Genomic DNA, 16479 nt, shown 5'->3' on the forward strand with positions numbered 1-16479 from the left:
AAACGCCGGCGCCTGAGATGAAGCAGAGAGATATTCCGTCAGATTTTCTTCCCTTCTGGTCGCCCGACAGGAATTTTCGGCCGGGGCTCGCCAGACTGCGACGCGCATAAGCGGTTTAGGCCTTCCCTGAGGCATCTGGAGATATGGCGCAGAGCGAGCGCAGCGCGGCCGGGGCGCTCGTCGCCAGGCTGAGTCTGCTCGTGCTGAACCTGGTGCTGTTCAGCCTCGGCGTCACGTTGTTAGTGATGAGCACCCAAAAGAGCCACTACACGGATCTTATGAAAACGGTGTACGCCGAGGGTGGCGTCACGGTCGAGGCCTTCGAACAGCCGGACGCTGCGCTGACCCTCGCGGGCTTCTTCATCACGTTCGTGTCGCTCCAGGTGAGATCCCGCCGCCGAACCCAACCTCAAGCGCGCTCGCCCCCTTTCAAAAATATCCCCCGACGCCCCGTCACCTCCGAAATCTGACACGGATCTCCCCCGCCTTCGTCTTCCGCGGTAGGGCACCCTCGGCGCGTGCACGGGATCCAAGCAGACCATCCTGTCGTACCACGTTATGTGCATGTTCATCCTCACCGGCATCATCTACTGCGCCGAAATGATGATAGCGTTCAAGGACGAGAGCGACGAGATGATAGCTTCTTACTGGCGCAGGATTGACTCAACCTCATTCGACGAGAACCAGGACCTCAACGGCAAGGACGAGGCGAGCGTGCAGAGGCACGCCAAGCGATTCTTTCACACCGCACACGGCATTCTCACCGCCGCCGCGGTGTTCATCGTCCTCGCGCTGATAACCAGCGCCAGAGTCATGGGCCTAAAGTACACGCTCAAGCGAGTGGGCACCGGCGTCAACTTTGCCGGTATCATCTTCGGGCTGTTCCTCCTCGTGATGTGCGGCGTGGTCTCCAGGACGACGTACCACGTCTCCGACGCCATCACGGTGGACGTTGAGGTGACGTTCGCGCAGGCCAGCGAGGGCCCGCCGCCCAGGGCCGCGAGGGATTTCGAGGATATGCTGCGGGTAGCGCCGGAGAGGATCTTCCGCGACGCGCAGCCGCCGCCGCCTCCCGGGGGATCGCGCGGCGGGGGATCCCTCGATCCGCCCGCGCCCACCGCGTCCCCTTCGAACCCTCCACCGCCAACACCGCCCGGGGCTCCGCCGACCCCAACGCCTCCGTCGCCGCCCGCCCCGGCGCGTCGGCTTCTGGCGGACGCTCCGAACCCGCCGCCGCCTCCCCCGTGGTCCGGTGACTTTCCGGTGCAGTCCATGTGGCTGGTCGACGTGGACAGGACGCAGCCCAATCCCCCGGTGTCCACCCTCGTCGAGTTCACCATCTCGTTCAGCGGCATGAACGCCAGCACGGACATCAACGCGACCCTGCCGCTGGCGGTGGAGTCGAGGATCCGAAGGGCCGTCGCGGCGTTGCCCACCGCCCCGGACCCGCGCGATTTGGACGTCGAGGTTACGAACATGCGACTCGGCGGGGAGCATCCCATAGGAGGCGCGTGGACCGCGCAGCTGCTTGCGGCGGCGGGAGCCATCACCGTGATGTCCTCGACCGCGGGTTTCGTCGGGATTCAAGCCGGAAGCAGGCCGATGCTGTCCGCGCACCTGGTCGTCAGCGGCGTCACCGCCGTTCTCGTCATCGTCGGAGTGCACCACGTGACGCAACACGCGGACGACTCCAAAGACTACATCCGCTCTCACTGGAAGGACATACAGACGGGCGTCGTCGGGGACAACGTCGAGGTTGACGACGCGGCGGCGTTTGCCAACTCGCACATGCGGAGCGCGGCGGCGCTCGGAGCCATCGTTTGCACCATCCTCTTCGTCTCCATCCTTTGCTCGGCGGTGGCGCTTCTGGTCATACCGGGCGGACCCCTCGCGAGCGCGATGGGCAACAACAGGCCGCGTCCGGGACAGGCCCGCGCGGCGAGGCAGCCGGACTCCGAGAGCGACGACGACGACGACGACGACAGCGAAGAGGAAGGGTGGGGCGTCGAGGATAGGTGGGACAGCTGGGGCGGCAAAAACGACGATTCGACCCCGCTTCGGGACGACGAGGGCAACGTGCAACGACGGAACAAGTCGCGGAAGCGCGCTAAGAGGGATGCCAAGCGCCTCGCGGCGAAGGCGGCGCAGAACGGCTCGGCGAATCAAACCGCGGCGGGTCCCGGGCAGGTTGTCGTCGAGATGTCGGACCTCGCCAACCTCGTGCAGGAGGCGCGCAAGGGCCGGGGGCGGTTCAAGGAGCGCGGCGGCAAGAGCTCCCGAACCCCGTCGCCCACCGGCCACGATGTGGAGAATCCCCCGAGCAGGGAGAGTTCCCCGCAGCGCAAGGCGCGGCTGCAACGGGAGCGGGCTCGGCGGGTGAAGGACTCCTCGGTGTCAAAAACCGTGAGCCGGTTGGAGGACAAACTCGTGGACCGCATGGGCGCGCTCTTCGGCGGCATCGGCACGCCGAGGGGCGCCGCGGATGGTGGATCGAACGGCGAGGGAGGCGGTCGCGCGGGCACGTCCGTGTTTCGCGATGAAATCTCCAAGCCGCACTACTCGCAAAGCGAGATTGCCGCCGCCGTGAACATGCTCCGCGAGGCTGCGCAACGGCGGAACCCGAACGATCCAGAGGCTGCGCTGCGCGCTGCGCTGGAGGTTGCGGGCGAGGGAGACGCGGGGCTGATCCGGGAGGCGCTCGCGGCTCCGTTCGAGGTCAGAAAGCCCCACGCGGGTGCGTCCTTCACGCTTGAGTAGTGCGCTGAGTAGTCAAACCCGACTAACGAGTCAAAAAAAGACCACCGTAACGCTCGTCGCGCGTCCTCTCCCGAGCAAAAAAGCGACAATTCCGTAACAATGGTGGGCAACCCCAGTCACACCTCCCTCCCGTGTACGGAGCGGGCGCTTGACACGGCCGGGAAACGCCATGGCGCCCAAGAGCGATAAGACGGATTGGGGCGACGAGCACAACGTGCTCACCGTCACGGTGCTGGGGTGCACGGGGGATCTCGCCAAGAAGAAAACCTACCCTGCGCTTTTCGCCCTTTTTCTCCACGAGCACATGCCCCCTCGGACGGTCGTGCTCGGGTACGCTCGCTCGCCGATGACGGACGAGAGCCTCCGCGATAAGATCAGACCCGCGCTGAAGGGACCTAAGGACAAGGTCGAGACGTTCCTCGCGAGCTGCTTCTTCCAGCAGGGCGAGTACGGCTCCGACGACCCCGAGGAGAATGCCGAGTCGGACCCGCCCGTGTTCGGGGCGCTCGGCGACCGCGTGGCGGCGCTGGAAGACTCGAGGGGCGGCGGGTTCCGCGTCACCGGTCATCGCATCTTCTACCTGGCGCTACCCCCGTCTGTTTACCCTCCCGTGTGCGCCAACATCAAGCGCGCGTGCATGAGCCCCACGGGATGGACCCGCATCGTCGTCGAGAAGCCATTCGGCAAGGATTTGCAATCGTCAGAGGAGCTCAGCGCAGGAATCTCCAAGCTCTTCACCGAGTCGCAGCTCTACAGGATCGACCACTACCTCGGCAAAGAGCTCACGCAGAACCTCGTGGTCATGAGGTTCGCCAACAGGTTCCTCGCGCCGCTGTGGAATCGCGATAACATCGCCAACGTGCAGATACTCTTCAAGGAACCGTTTGGCACGCAGGGCCGCGGCGGGTATTTCGATCAGTACGGCATCATACGCGACATCATACAGAATCACCTGCTGCAGCTGCTGTGCCTCGTCGCCATGGAGAAGCCGTGCTCGCTGTCGCCGGACGATATACGCGACGAGAAGCTCAAGGTGCTGCGATGCATAGAGCCCGTGAGCACCGATAACGTGGCCCTGGGGCAGTACACAAACGGGCCGGGCGGCGAAGCCTACCTCGACGACGCCACCGTCCCCGCGGGGTCCAAGGCGCCCACCTTCGCGCTTTGCGTCCTTTACGTGGGCAACGAGCGGTGGGACGGCGTCCCTTTCATCATCAAGGCGGGTAAAGCGCTCAACGAGCACAAGTGCGAGATCAGGGTTCAGCTGAAGGACGTTCCGGGCGACCTGTTTGCGGAGCAAAAGGTTCGGGGGCGGCAGGCGAGAAACGAGTTTGTCGTGAGGCTCCAACCCGATCCCGCCATATACATGAAAATGACGGTCAAGGAACCCGGGCTGGGGATGGAGCTGGCGCAGTCGGAGCTGGAGCTTCTGTACACGCAAAAGTACGAGTCGACTCCGATACCCGAGGCGTACGAGCGCCTGATACTCGACTGCATCAACGGGGACCAGCAGCACTTTGTCAGGAGAGACGAGTTGGTGGCGGCGTGGAAGATATTCACGCCGCTGCTCAAGTACATCGACGCGGGTGGGATGAACCCGGAGCTGTACCCGTACGGGAGCCGGGGGCCGGTGAACGCGGACAAGCTGAGGGAGAAGACGGGGCACGTGTTGAACCTGACGGCGAAGGACATCACCTGGGCCGTTGACGTTGAGGGTGACTGAGTTGTAAATTGATGTAAAAGCACCAAACCAGCGTGAGCAGAACAGCGCCAGCGTCGAAGCCACGACACTCCTATCAGCGCGGGTGGCGGCGTGAGCGGGATGGCTTCCGCGGTGTCGGCGTACGCTGCGGTACCCGTCGGATTCGACCGCCGCCTTTCTCACAGCGAGGCGCGGGCACTTCCCAGAGCGAGGCGGTCTCTGCCCAGGTGCAGAAGCAAGACGGCGTCGGCGGCGGTGGGCGCGTCCAACGGGGAGAAGAAGGAGCCCGATGAGATCCTTGCGCACTTTCTGAGCGACACCGCGGGCGAGCACTTCGATGAGATCCCCGCGGGATCCCTGGACGATGCCCTGGCCACCTGGGACCACCCCGACGCCACCGACGCCGGCGCGCTCGCGAGGATCATCTCGTGCGCCAGCGGCCTCGACGAGGACGAAGATGCGCGCAAAGTACAAGGAGCACGCGGCGGAGCACGAGGAGGATCGTCCCCGTCGGCTTCCGCGAGGGGACGCGCCGCGGGAATGTTCAACGTCGCGCTGAGCGCGCTGGACCTCCGCGGCGGCGCGCACGACGCCGCGAGAGACCTGGTCCTCGTGCGCATGCCTGAAGCCGGGGTCGCGCCAGACGTCGTGTCGTACTCGCTCGCCGTTGCCGCGTGCGTCCACGCCGGGGGCGACGCGGACGATCTCATCGCCGCGGCGCGACGTACCGCGGGTGCGGACAGGCGGCTGAACGCGAAGAAGCCCAAGCGGGCGAAGAAGAGGAAGGGAAAGTCGCCCGAACGCGTCGACGCTGACGAGGGCGAAAACGTGAGGACGCTGTGGGAGGATGAGCACCTCGCGGTCGTGTCCAAGCCCGCCGGGATGCTGACACACCCGAACGAGGCCTCTGGCGGTGCCACTCGCACCCTCGTTGAGGCCCTGCTCGACGCGTTCGGCGATGAGGGCCTCAGCGCCATCAACGGTGCGGACGCGAGGGGTATCGTGCACAGACTCGATAAACCCACGAGCGGAGCCATGCTGGTCGCAAAGACCGACCTGGCTCACGCCATGTGCGTCGCCGCGTGGTATCAGCGCAAGGTCACGAAGACCTACCTCGCACTGGTGGAGGGTGTCCCCGGTCGGAGGCGCGGGAGGCGGCGAGGGGACGACGGCGACGCGATGGAGGGGACTTGCGTGGCGCCGGCGGATGGCCGGCCCGCCAGGAGCGACTGGCGGGTCGTCGAGACATTCGGGGAGGAGGACGGGGACGACGCGGAACAGCTGTGTTCGCTGGTGGAGGTGACCCCGCGCACGGGACGGAGACATCAGATTCGTCAGCACATGGGCATGGCGCTGGATGCTCCGCTGGTGGGAGATCCGCTGTACCGACGGGGGAAGAGGCCGAACACGCCAGCCACCGCGGCGCCGTTCCTTGTGGGCAAGCCGGGCTCGGTGCTGTTCCTCCACTCCGCCGCGCTCGCGTTGCGGCATCCGGTGACGGGCGAGGCTCTGAGCTTCAGCGACCCGCTCCCGGCGGCTTTCGAGGGACTGGTCTCGGCGCTGCGCAGGCGATAGATTGTACCTTCGTACCGACTAAGTTTAGGTTGTGACCGCTGGTGAAAATAATTAAATGGTCTCGCCTGACGCTTCAGTCAGACCCTATGCGCTAATAAACAAGCTGCGTTCGCTTGTGTCAGCCTTTGTCCGGTCCTCCGGACCCTGCACTAATTCCGCCGCGCCTCCTCGCCTCTCTCTCTCTCGCCTCTACGCGAGGGGACCTCCCCTCGCGTCCCAAAAACCCTTCACCACTCGGCGCGCTTACATGCCGTAGCCGGAGTTGTCCATGGCGCCGGCGCCGCCGGCAATCATGGGCTCATTCTCGGGGATCTCGCACACCACCACGTCGGAGGTGAGGAAGATCTTGGCGACGGAGCAGGAGTTCTCGAGGGCGCAGCGGATCACCTTGGTGGGGTCGATGATGCCGTTGACCATGAGGTCCTGGAACTCGCCGGTGGCGGCGTTGTAGCCAAAGTTGGCATCCTTGGAGGCGGTGACGCGCTCGACGACGACGGAGCCGTTGTCACCCGCGTTGGCCGCGATGAGGCGCATGGGGTACTTGAGCGCGCGCTGGATGATGTCGGCGCCGAGCTTCTGCTCGTCGTTGGGGAGCTCCTTCTTGATGTCGTCGACAGCCGCGGCGAGCTTGAGAAGGGTGCAGCCGCCGCCAATGACGATGCCCTCCTCGACGGCAGCCTTGGTGGCGTTCAGGGCATCCTCAACGCGGAGCTTCTTCTCCTTGAGCTCGGTCTCGGTCTGGGCGCCGCACTGGATGATGGCAACACCGCCGGAGAGGCGGGCCGCACGCTCGTTGAGCTTCTCCTTCTCGTACTCAGCCTCGGCAGCCTCGCAGAGGCGGTTGATCTGCTTCACGCGCGCGGCAACCTCGAGCTCGGTGGAGCCGTCGCCGACGATGGTGCAGGACTCCTTGCCGAGCTCAACGCGCGCGGCGTTGCCGAGAACCTCAGGGCCAACCTTGTCGAGGGAGAGGCCGAGCTCATCCTTGACGACGGTGGCGCCGGTGAGGATGGCGATGTCCTCGAGGTACTGGGACTTGCGCTCGCCAAAGCCGGGAGCCTTGAGCGCGCAAATCTTCAGCGCGCCGCGGAGCTTGTTCACCACGAGGGTGGCGAGGGCCTCCTGCTCGATGTCCTCGGCGATGACGAGGAGGGGGAAGCCGGACTTGATCGCCTCCTCGAGGATGGTGATCATGTCGCGCGCGGACTTGATCTTCTTGTCGACGAGGAGGAGCTTGCAGTTGTCGTAGTCGCACGTCATGCGCTCCGAGTCGGTGACAAAGTAGGGGGAGATGTAGCCGCGGTCGAACTGCATACCCTCGACGACGATGAGGTTGTTGTCCACGGACTTGGCCTCCTCGAGGGTGATGACGCCCTTGCGGCCCACCTTGGCCATGGCGTCGGAGATCATCATGCCCACCTCCATGTTGCCGCCGGCGGAGACAGCCGCGACGTTGGCGAGCTCCTCGTCGGCAACCTCCTTGGAGAGGCCCTTGAGGACACCGACGAGCTTGGCGACGGTGGTCTCCATGCCGCGGGTGAGCTGCACGGGGTTGGTACCGGCCATGACGATCTTCATGCCCTCGGTGATCATCGCCGCGGAGAGCACGGTGGCGGTGGTGGTGCCGTCACCCGCGAGGTCGTTGGTCTTCTGCGCAGCCTGGCGGACGAGGCGCGCGCCGACGTTCTCGACGGGATCCTCGAGGTCAACCTCCTTGGCGACGGTGACACCGTCGTTGACGATCTTGGGGGAGCCGTACTTGGACTCGAGGACGACGTTGCGGCCCTTGGGTCCGAGGGTCACGCCGACGACGTGCGCGAGCTTGTCCACGCCCTTCTGCATCTTCTTGAGCGCGGTGCCGTCCTGGGCGTTGAAGTAGAGCTGCTTGGCCGCCTTGATCACGGTGGAGACGCGGGCGCGGCGAGCGGGGAAGGCGGAGGCGGCTGTTGGCGGGAGGAGGGGGAGGTTCAGGTCAGTCGGGCACGGGGAGGCGGGGAGGAGGGGCGCGCGTGGAAAATAATCGACGCGAGCTTCCAAAAATGCCGAAACGCCGATTCGTTCCCGAAGCGCGCGGATGGCGGGCGCCACGCGCGCAACGGGGAGGATACCGGGCGCATCGAACGCTCGGATAGCTTCACACCGGCATGCATATGCCGTCGGGCGCGTCTAAATTTCGCCCAATAGGTCGCGGATGGGTGTTCACGTACCCTGGAGCTTGGAGCCCATCTGGCGGGGGAGCGCCGCCGGCCTCACAGCAACCCTGTGGATGGAGCGAATCGGATTGGGAGCGGCGGTCAGTCGCGCGTCGTCTGGAGCGGGTCTCGAGGGGTTAAAGGCGATAGAAAAGGTCGGGACGGGTTCGTGGGCTCGTATGCATCACATCGGAGTGCACGCGACCCGTCCTGATCCGTCGAGCGCGTCGCGCCGGGCGCGTTTTCGGAGCCCACGACCGCCGCTACGCGTTTCCCGTCGGGATCCGCTTTTTCAGGGCGTAGGGTTGTTTTCCCGTCGCGAGAGAGCCGGCGCATGCGCGCCGAAGGGGGTCCCGCGACGTCGAATCCGGGTCGGGGACGCACTTGGTGTTGAGAGCAGACATCATCATAGCCATGATGACAGGGAGAGTACCGTTCGAGTGAGCGGAGAGTGTGGCTGGGCACCTCGCCGAAGCTCCGCGACGTTTCCTTCCTCGAACTTCCGGCAACTCACTTTTGACGGTTGAAGGATAAGGTTTGAGATCGACATGCGTTTCTCAGTCAGGAGATGATTATTTCTATTTAATTAGGTTCCGGGGTCTCGGTTTTTGTATGACGTTCGTTTATCGATTGAATATGCAATTCGATTTGATAAAGCACTACTTCGCCAGGTAGTCCAGGAACGTGTCGTCCTCCTTGGCCAGGTTCGGATGCAGCCTACCCCCTTCCCGCTGCCGTCTAACCTGCGCCACGAACTCGTCGATCGCCCGGTTCATCCCCCGCCGATGGTTCGCCCCCCTCAGAAGCCTCACCATCGCCGACGCAAACCTTCCGCCGTACGGCGGCCCCGCGACTTCGAGCACCTCGCCCGCGAAATACCGCAGGTGCGACGGGTCCACGTGGCGGCTCCACCGCTCCGTCGCCGCCTCGATCGTCGGCAGCACGTGCCCAGCCTCGACCATCTCCACGGCCACGTCCAGCGCGCCGAGGTGCAGCGCCTCGCTCGATCCCTTGCCCATCGCCGCCAGCGCCGCGCCGACGGCGTCCAGAGCTCGCTCGCGGAGCCTCGGCTGAGCGACGGCCGCCCTCGCGAGCATCCCGAAGTACACCTGATTGCTCGCCCCCGCGTGCACCTGCCTGTAGTGCTCCGGGTCCCCCATCGCGGAGCTCACCCACGCGATCACGCCAGCCGCCGCGGGCGGGTACCCGACCAAACCGCGAAACGATTCGGGCTCCGGCGCCGACCCTCGAGCCGCCGCCTCGAGCGCGCGCGTCGCGCTCTCCAGCGCGCGTCTCGCCTCCGCGACCTCGTCTTCCCCGCCGTCGGTGACGGCCCTGACGATGAGGTCGACGCACTGCGCGCGAGACTCCGCTCGGCCCGGGTCGGCGGAGGCGGCGGCGCCGACGTTGCACCGAAACGCCTCGTCGAAGAGGGACCGGAGGAGCTCGGGCTGACGAAGCGGATTCGCGCCGGGCCTCTCACTCGGCGGAGGCGCCATCCCGGGGGGCGGGCCCATGCCCGGCGGCGGAGCGATGGGGGGGTGCCGAGGGGGTGCCGACCCATGGTGCCCGTCGTCCAGGTAGAGCGCGTGAAGTTTCTTGAGGATACCGCGGGGTAAGGGCGGCGCGACACTTACCCCCTCGGTCCCCCGCCTCCGCCTCTCCTCCTCGGTGGTGAGGAGGAGGTCCCCCGCGACCGCGGTCGCGACGGCGTCCGCGTCGGACTCCGCGAGGAGGGGCGCGATCTTGCGCACCGTCGACGAGCCGTGCGTCGCGGCAGCCGCCGCCTCGAGCTCCCGCGACGTCCTGGACGCCAGCGCGCTCACCGCCTTGCTCGATCCCCCGCCGGCCAGCCCGGCGTCCCCGCCCCTGGCCAGGTCCGCGAGCATCATCTGCGCGAAGAGGTACGTCGCGAGGGATTGCGTGCACGCGCGTTTGATGACGTCGACGGCGCCCATCCTACGGTCCTCGTCGTCGCCCGCGGCGATGAGCGCGGTGAAATGCTCGGCGAGGAGTTCGTGGAAGATGGAGAAGTAGGACGCCGCGGCGGGACCGAGCGCGCGCACCTCGTCCGCGTGGCCGTGTTGCCACGCGTGCTGGATCGCGATGGTGATCAGCAGGCAGTTCGGGTGGGCCTCCGCCAGGGAGAAGAGAACCGCCCGGCCGCGATCGGAGACGAGCAGCCGCTGCATCCACGCGGGCCGCCCCTTCGCCGCGTCCACCCTTCGCGGGTCGAACTTGCGCCGGATGAGCCGCTCCAGGAACCACATCTCATCCTTACGAACCCTGGCGCGCCAGTTCCTCAGCGCCGCGGCGGTCTTATCCCTGATCTGACCGGTGGGCGTGTTGGCTCTCTCGCCGCCGCCGCCGCTCGCGAGGCCGAATGCCGCGCTGCCCGTGCGGGGCATCGTGCCCCCGCCCTGCGGCGTGTCGTCGTCCTCGGCGCCCGCGGGCCGGCCGAAGGTGGGTGTCGCCGCGCCGGAGCCCCGTCCCGCCTGGGGCGAGACCGCCGCGCTGATCCCGCCGGAGCCCGCGCGCTGGTGCCCTGCTCCCCCCGCGCCCGCCTTCTCCCCCTCCGGCTCGGTGATCTCGAGCCACTTGCACACCAGCCCCGTCATCTGCGCGTATCCGCGGTAGTTCTCGCTCAGCAGCTCGATGGCGGCCGCGGGTTTGCCCCCGTTGGCGACGTAGTCCCGCAGGGTGGCGAGCACCTCGGGCTCCATCACCGCGTCTTTCGCCGCGAGCGTTCGCTCCAGAGCCAGGAGCTTGGACTCGCCGGGGGGCTCGGCGAAGCTCACCGAGGTCCCCGGGGGGGCGCTCATGCCGGGGAGTGGTCCTCCGCCCATACCGGGGGGCACCATCCCCGGGGGAGGGGTGTCGACCCTGTCCATCATCGCCCCGGCGCGGGAGGCGAATGACTGGCAATCCCTAGAATTTAGGAGAAGTAGATCTGACGCCCCTGCAGTTTCCCTCCTGAAACGTTGAGGGGGACGCCACAACTCGACGCACCCGCATGGGAGCGCGAAGGCGACGCGTCAACAAGGAGGCGCTCGGTATTTCGCCTCAGACGGCTCCCGCAGACGAGGAGTCGGGGGGCGACGGCAAGTCGAAGGGCGCGCTCTCCTTCAGCAGGGCAAAACAGGGGGACTCGAACTGGCCAATCGTCGCCGGGTTCGCCTTCGTCGGGCTCGTCCTGCTCGTGCTCTTCAAGCTCCACGTGTTCGGCTGATCCGGCCGCTCGAAGGCAGCGGGCTGTTCAAACCTCCCCAGAGCGCCCCGCGGCTCTCGCGTCGATCCCAACGACGCACCCGGGCGCCCCATCCATCGAGCACGAGCTCCAACTGTGAAAAACTATCCGAGTCGCGCGGCGCCGGAGTTTGCCATGCCCCCGACGCTCAACCGGACCTTCACCAAGCTCCTGACGTACAGCATCGCGATGGTCGCCGTCCCGTTCGCGGCGTACAAGCTCGCCGGGGACGTGGTGCTCGCCGGGATGGAAGATGCGGGTCAGAGGACTATGTACGCGGGCGTCGCAGCCGTCGTCGGCGTCAACGCCGTGCTCGTGTCTTACGTCGGATCCGCGCTGTGGGAGGACGGCGGAGGGACCGACCGGGGTGGGGGGGAGGAGGACGGGAAGAAGGACGACTGACGTAGGCGCGTGTAGAGGCGCTTGTAACACCGAAACGTGCGTACGGAACGACGCTCATTCGCCGTCAAAAGGTTTCTCTGAGTGTTAGATTTACATTGGTCCACAACGACAACTCGACTCCACGGCGGGCCTACTGCGGGATCCTGAACCCCCACCCGTACGCCATGTTGCTCGTCACTGGCTCGCTGTACTTATCACACGGCTCGATCGTGGCGCGCACGTTCAGCTTCATGTAATCCGTGAGCTTCCGAGCCGAGGTGGTGGTTTTCGCGAGTGGGAGTTTGGTGTCGGGAACGCCACCGAGTCTCCGGAGGCCGCCCTGCTGCTGTAAACTGAGCGGTGTGGTCATCTTACGGAGCGGCACCACTTCACGCTGGGTGAAGAAGTAGTCCGGGTTCCGCGTGAGCGTGATGTTGTTGAACTCTCCTCGAGGCGGCGCGGGCATGTTGCTAGCGGATGTGTGATTCAATTCCGTTTTGGGACCATCTCGGAGAAATCTCCTGCCAGGCGGTCTCGACGCCAGGCAGCCAGGCAGTTTTGTTGCGAGCCGTCGCTCTTGTTACATCTATCGCTAAGGCTAGTTGAATAATAAGACTACGCGTATGATACATGTCGCGGATGAGGCCCGGGGGGTTGTTCACCTCGCCCCGCCCCTCAACCGATCACGTCGTTCACCGTGCGCTCAACCTCCACCCGCTTCCGCACGAGCTCGCCAAACGTCTCGTTCCACACAAGCGCGGATTGCAGGCTGGCGACTGGCAGCAGGGACAGCGCGAACAGCAACGCGAAGATGACCGCGCCGCACGCCTTGTCCATCTCGCAGTACCAAAAGTCCGCGAAGTTCCTGAGCCGCAGCAGCGCGTGCCGCAGCAGCATGACGAGCGGCTTGGCAAAGACGGATCGCCAGTGCGACTCGCCGTGTGCGCTTGGTCTCGGCATGAGCCAGTCAAAGACGTGCTCAACGTCGCGGTTTCCAATCATCACCCAAGACTCGATGAGCAGCGACGCGATGGCGACGCAGCCGAGGATCGTCATGACGAAGGTTCTCGACGCGTCCTGCTTCGAGTGGAAGCTCTCGTCGTAGGAGAAGACGGCGTAGCACCCGACCCAGACGAGCGCCATCGCGACCCTGGCCAAGCCCCTGTACACGCTCAGCTTCCAGAGCTGCTCGGGAAAGGCTAACCAACGGCCGCGCGCGAGGGTCTCGGAGCGCATCGCGAGGTAGTAAATCGCCGCGACGACCATCGTGAACCAAGCCGCGACCGCCATGCGACCCGCGTTGTGACCAAACTGGTGCCGCTGCTCGACGCCGCGGGTCTGCACTCCGTTGTTGAGGCTCGCGACGCACACGAGCGTGAGGATGATCCGACCGGCGCCGGACGTGCAGACGGTCAGCGCCTTGTACCACGGGGAGAGCATCTCCCGCCAGTTGGCCATCATGTGCGCGTGCCAGCTGGCCCACGACCCGTGGCTCACCCTCGGTTGGTTGAAGTTACCGTCGATCCACCGGCGCCAGTCCAGCCACGAGTGCCGCATCCAGAACAGGTTCGTCGCCTGCGGGCTGAACCACCACGGCGCGATGACCACGCACAGCGCGAACATCCACACGGACCACGAGTACAAAAATGAAACCGGCAACTGCGTGTTCAGGTGAAACAGCACCAGGTACACGAGCAGCTCCATGCCCTGGTACAGATGGGATTTAGCGTAAAGCCCATACAGGACAACCATGCTGGCGTTCATCAAGACGTAGCCGCGCTCGGTGGCTATGTACTGCGCCTGCCCAAACAAAAGCGCGCGCATGTAGTTATACCCCTTGGTGGTCATGGTGAATATGTTGAACGCCCAGCTGCCCTGTGCCAGCGTTGAGACGACGTAATTGAACCCGTCGCGCACCCCGCGGTCCACGCACATCTTCAGGAACAGCGGGAGAACCGAGAGGAAGCCGAGCTGGATGGCGTAAATCGAGTTGTAGTACCCTCCCTCCTCCCTCGATAAACTGAGAGAGGTCTGGGTCTCCGTCATCTTGAAGTAGCGGTAGACGCGGTAAATTTCGAGGTCCGCCACCGCGAGCGCGGCGTGCGCGAGGATGTAAAGGTACACACACCAAGCCGTCTGCATCATGCTGATGAAGAAACCAGGACCAGAGAAGTACAGCGAAAACACCCTCAAAGCGTCCATGCCCTTGTGCAGCCGGTACAGGTCCCTGGACATGGAGATCGTGCCAGAGCTTCCGGAAATCTTCTGCTCGAAGCCGTTCACAGACGTGAAACCCATGTCGCGTCCTTTGCCGCACTCGATGAACTCCTCGAAGATGACCTTGCCGCCCCTCGCAACCGCGTTGACTCCGCCAAACAAATCCTCGGCGACGTGCAAGGCTCGACTTGCCTTACTCACGCCCCCGTTGGTCATCGTGAAGGCCTTGTCCCAGACATCGGGGTGGCCGTAGTGGAACCTTACCATGAGTGGCCACGTCATCAGTCTCTGAAACGTCTGGAAGATGAACTCGGCGATCGCGGCGAACTGCGCCACCGCGCCGTGAGTCTCGGAGAAGATTGTCTCTGGGAAGCCCACCAACACGACGCCGTCGGATTTGAAACTGTCCAGAAGGTTTCTCATCTTGTACGCCTCGCCCATGTAGTTGTCCTGGTTCATGTCCAGCGTCTGAAGGTGCGCGCCTCTGGCGAATATGACCGCGTGGTTCTGGTTCTCCGGTTTACCCTCGCCTATGACGGGGTTACCGGGGAGCTTGACTCTGTAGTCAATTTTGCACTTGCCGGTTGACTCGTCGACGCCGATGAGACAGGATGCGTAATCCTCCACCGACGGGTCCTCGGGGACGTGCACGAAGCACACGCGCAGGTCGCGGTTGCCCACGATGAGCTCCTCGATCGCCTGCGCCTTGAACCTCTCAAGAGTGCCCGGCCGAGCAGATCGTTGGGTGCCAAAGATCTGCGCCGACACCAAAAATTCGTACTTGCTCCGAACCAGAGCCTCCACCTCATCCTCCGCGTGGCCCTCGAGCCTCGCGAGAAGCCTGAGCGCGCTGCCGTAAAGGGTCACGCCGCGGACGCAGCGCGCCAGGGATTGACTCCTGTCACTCGCCCACGCCTGAGCCTCCGTCCAGTGGTTGCGCAGGACGGCGTCGTCGTCGGCGCCGAGCACCCCCAGGCGCTCCTTCAAATTTTCGTAATCGTTTGGGAACGTGGCCACGATGAGCGAGAAGAGCGTCTTCTCATCCTCCAACGGCGTGGTGAGCTGGCTGAAGCTGTACTTGACGTCCTCGGCGTAGTAGGGCGTGAATGTTGTCCACGATTGAACCTGCGCCATCGGTGTCGGGGTCCTCAGCGAGGTAAACCGAAGGGAGTTGCAGAAGAACATCAGCTGTCGCTGCGCCTCCTCGCTCCGAGGCTGACCACCGGGGTTGCCGCTGTTCACCGATCGAAGCAGGCACGCGCACACGGAACGCGCGAGCGGCGTGGTCGCCGCCGCCGCGACCAGACGCATGTGCTCCGGGTCGCGAAGAACGTCGGCGCGTATCGCGTCGAGCAGGTTCGAGTACAACTGTGAAACCTTGTACTTTCGCTGGTTCGCCGCCGACGAAAATCTCGCATCCTGCTCAAGCGCAAACGAGCACAGCTCCCTCACCGCGAGCAGCGCATCGCGAAGCGCGGAGGAGACGCGCGCGCCGTGCGTCTCCATGAGGTCCGCGGGCGTCTCGATGCGGCTCCATCGCCGCTCAGCCTCGCGCTGGTCGCGTTGGCGGCGACGCCGACGCCGCTCGCGGCGACGCCGACGCCGCTCCTCGTCGTCCTCCCCCCCAGCCTCCGTTTCCCGCGCCTTGCTCTTGGAGCTTCTGGAGCTCTTGGAGAGGAACGGCGTGCAGCCGTACTTGACCTCGAGCTCCATCGCCGCCCGCCTCGGATCGGTGCGGGCGGGCGCGGAGGAGGCGTCCTCATCGTCCATATCGTCGTCCATATCGTCGTAGATATGGTCGTCGACGCCGGCGGCGTTTTCGGCGGGTGTCGCGTCGGTAGCCGCCGCGAGCGACAGAAGCGCCGAGGCCAGCGCCGCGACGGCGTCCCGGAGCCTGACGTACCCCTCCACGTCGTCCATCCTGCGCTGGGCCATCTGCTCGCCCTCGATGTTTGCCAGCGCGGCGATCGTGCGCATGAGCGCGTGTATCTCCCTCGGCCGCACCACGCCCATGACCTCGGTGAGCAGCACGCAGAGGAGGTCCTTGGCCTGCGTCAGCGTCCGCGCGAAAGAGGCGTACTCGGACCCGCCCCCCGTCTCGAGCGAAGACGTGGAGAACACGGGCGAGGTCATCATCGCGGGCATGACGACGTACTCAGGGGACTCGAAGATGTCCTCGACGTCCTCGCCGCGGAGGAACACGAAGGAGAGGTCGTCGCGCTCCGAGTCGCTGAGGTGATCCCTCGCCCTCAGGTCCTTCACGATTGCGTTCCAAGCCCTGGCGAAGTGCTGCCAACGGATGTCGGTCGCCTCGGTGAGAAAACCGGCGGGGTCGGCGCCGGTCGCGTCCGACGGGTCCTCGCTCTCCCCGGTCGCGTCGCGCGGCAGCTCGAGCACGACGTCACGGC

At 65.3% G+C, this 16479-nt stretch overlaps 8 protein-coding genes across 8 annotated transcripts; 4 read left to right on the forward strand and 4 right to left on the reverse strand.

Moving 5' to 3' along the window:
• Positions 1–143: 143 nt before the first annotated feature.
• Positions 144–2757, forward strand: MICPUN_98966 (predicted protein; the record flags this gene model as incomplete). The annotated part of the gene is made up of 2 exons (XM_002499517.1): positions 144–383; positions 505–2757. The coding sequence occupies 2 exons, from the start codon at positions 144–146 to the stop codon at positions 2755–2757; spliced, it is 2493 nt and encodes an 830-aa protein (XP_002499563.1).
• Positions 2758–2926: 169 nt separating this feature from the next.
• On the forward strand, positions 2927–4480 carry MICPUN_78783 (cytosolic glucose-6-phosphate dehydrogenase; the record flags this gene model as incomplete). The annotated part of the gene is made up of 1 exon (XM_002499518.1): positions 2927–4480. One exon carries the CDS (start codon positions 2927–2929, stop codon positions 4478–4480), a length of 1554 nt encoding a protein of 517 aa, XP_002499564.1.
• Positions 4481–5077: 597 nt separating this feature from the next.
• MICPUN_79111 (predicted protein) lies at positions 5078–6034 on the forward strand (the record flags this gene model as incomplete). The annotated part of the gene is made up of 1 exon (XM_002499519.1): positions 5078–6034. The coding sequence occupies one exon, from the start codon at positions 5078–5080 to the stop codon at positions 6032–6034; it is 957 nt and encodes a 318-aa protein (XP_002499565.1).
• Positions 6035–6277: 243 nt separating this feature from the next.
• CPN-60 (chaperonin 60 beta) lies at positions 6278–8642 on the reverse strand (the record flags this gene model as incomplete). The annotated part of the gene is made up of 3 exons (XM_002499999.1): positions 6278–7977; positions 8242–8294; positions 8611–8642. 3 exons carry the CDS (start codon positions 8640–8642, stop codon positions 6278–6280), a joined length of 1785 nt encoding a protein of 594 aa, XP_002500045.1.
• A 204-nt stretch (positions 8643–8846) lies between these two features.
• Positions 8847–9811, reverse strand: MICPUN_107760 (predicted protein). The gene has a single exon (XM_002500000.1). The coding sequence runs from the start codon at positions 9723–9725 to the stop codon at positions 8886–8888; it is 840 nt and encodes a 279-aa protein (XP_002500046.1). The 5' UTR covers positions 9726–9811; the 3' UTR covers positions 8847–8885.
• Positions 9812–11608: 1797 nt separating this feature from the next.
• Positions 11609–11875, forward strand: MICPUN_56179 (predicted protein; the record flags this gene model as incomplete). The annotated part of the gene is made up of 1 exon (XM_002499520.1): positions 11609–11875. The coding sequence occupies one exon, from the start codon at positions 11609–11611 to the stop codon at positions 11873–11875; it is 267 nt and encodes an 88-aa protein (XP_002499566.1).
• Positions 11876–12005: 130 nt separating this feature from the next.
• On the reverse strand, positions 12006–12320 carry MICPUN_56178 (predicted protein; the record flags this gene model as incomplete). The annotated part of the gene is made up of 1 exon (XM_002500001.1): positions 12006–12320. The coding sequence occupies one exon, from the start codon at positions 12318–12320 to the stop codon at positions 12006–12008; it is 315 nt and encodes a 104-aa protein (XP_002500047.1).
• A 1004-nt stretch (positions 12321–13324) lies between these two features.
• MICPUN_78941 (glycosyltransferase family 48 protein) lies at positions 13325–15382 on the reverse strand (the record flags this gene model as incomplete). The annotated part of the gene is made up of 1 exon (XM_002500002.1): positions 13325–15382. A coding segment is annotated over one exon (2058 nt), but the record flags the coding sequence as incomplete, so codon positions are not given.
• Positions 15383–16479: the final 1097 nt, after the last annotated feature.

Source organism: Micromonas commoda, chromosome 2 (assembly GCF_000090985.2).
Source record: "Micromonas commoda chromosome 2, complete sequence".
Lineage (NCBI taxonomy): Eukaryota > Viridiplantae > Chlorophyta > Mamiellophyceae > Mamiellales > Mamiellaceae > Micromonas > Micromonas commoda.

Bases quoted from the DNA above. Each gene is read 5' to 3' on its own strand.
- MICPUN_107760 (XM_002500000.1), bottom strand. From the start codon at position 9,725: ATGGCGCCTCCGCCGAGTGAGAGGCCCGGCGCGAATCCGCTTCGTCAG.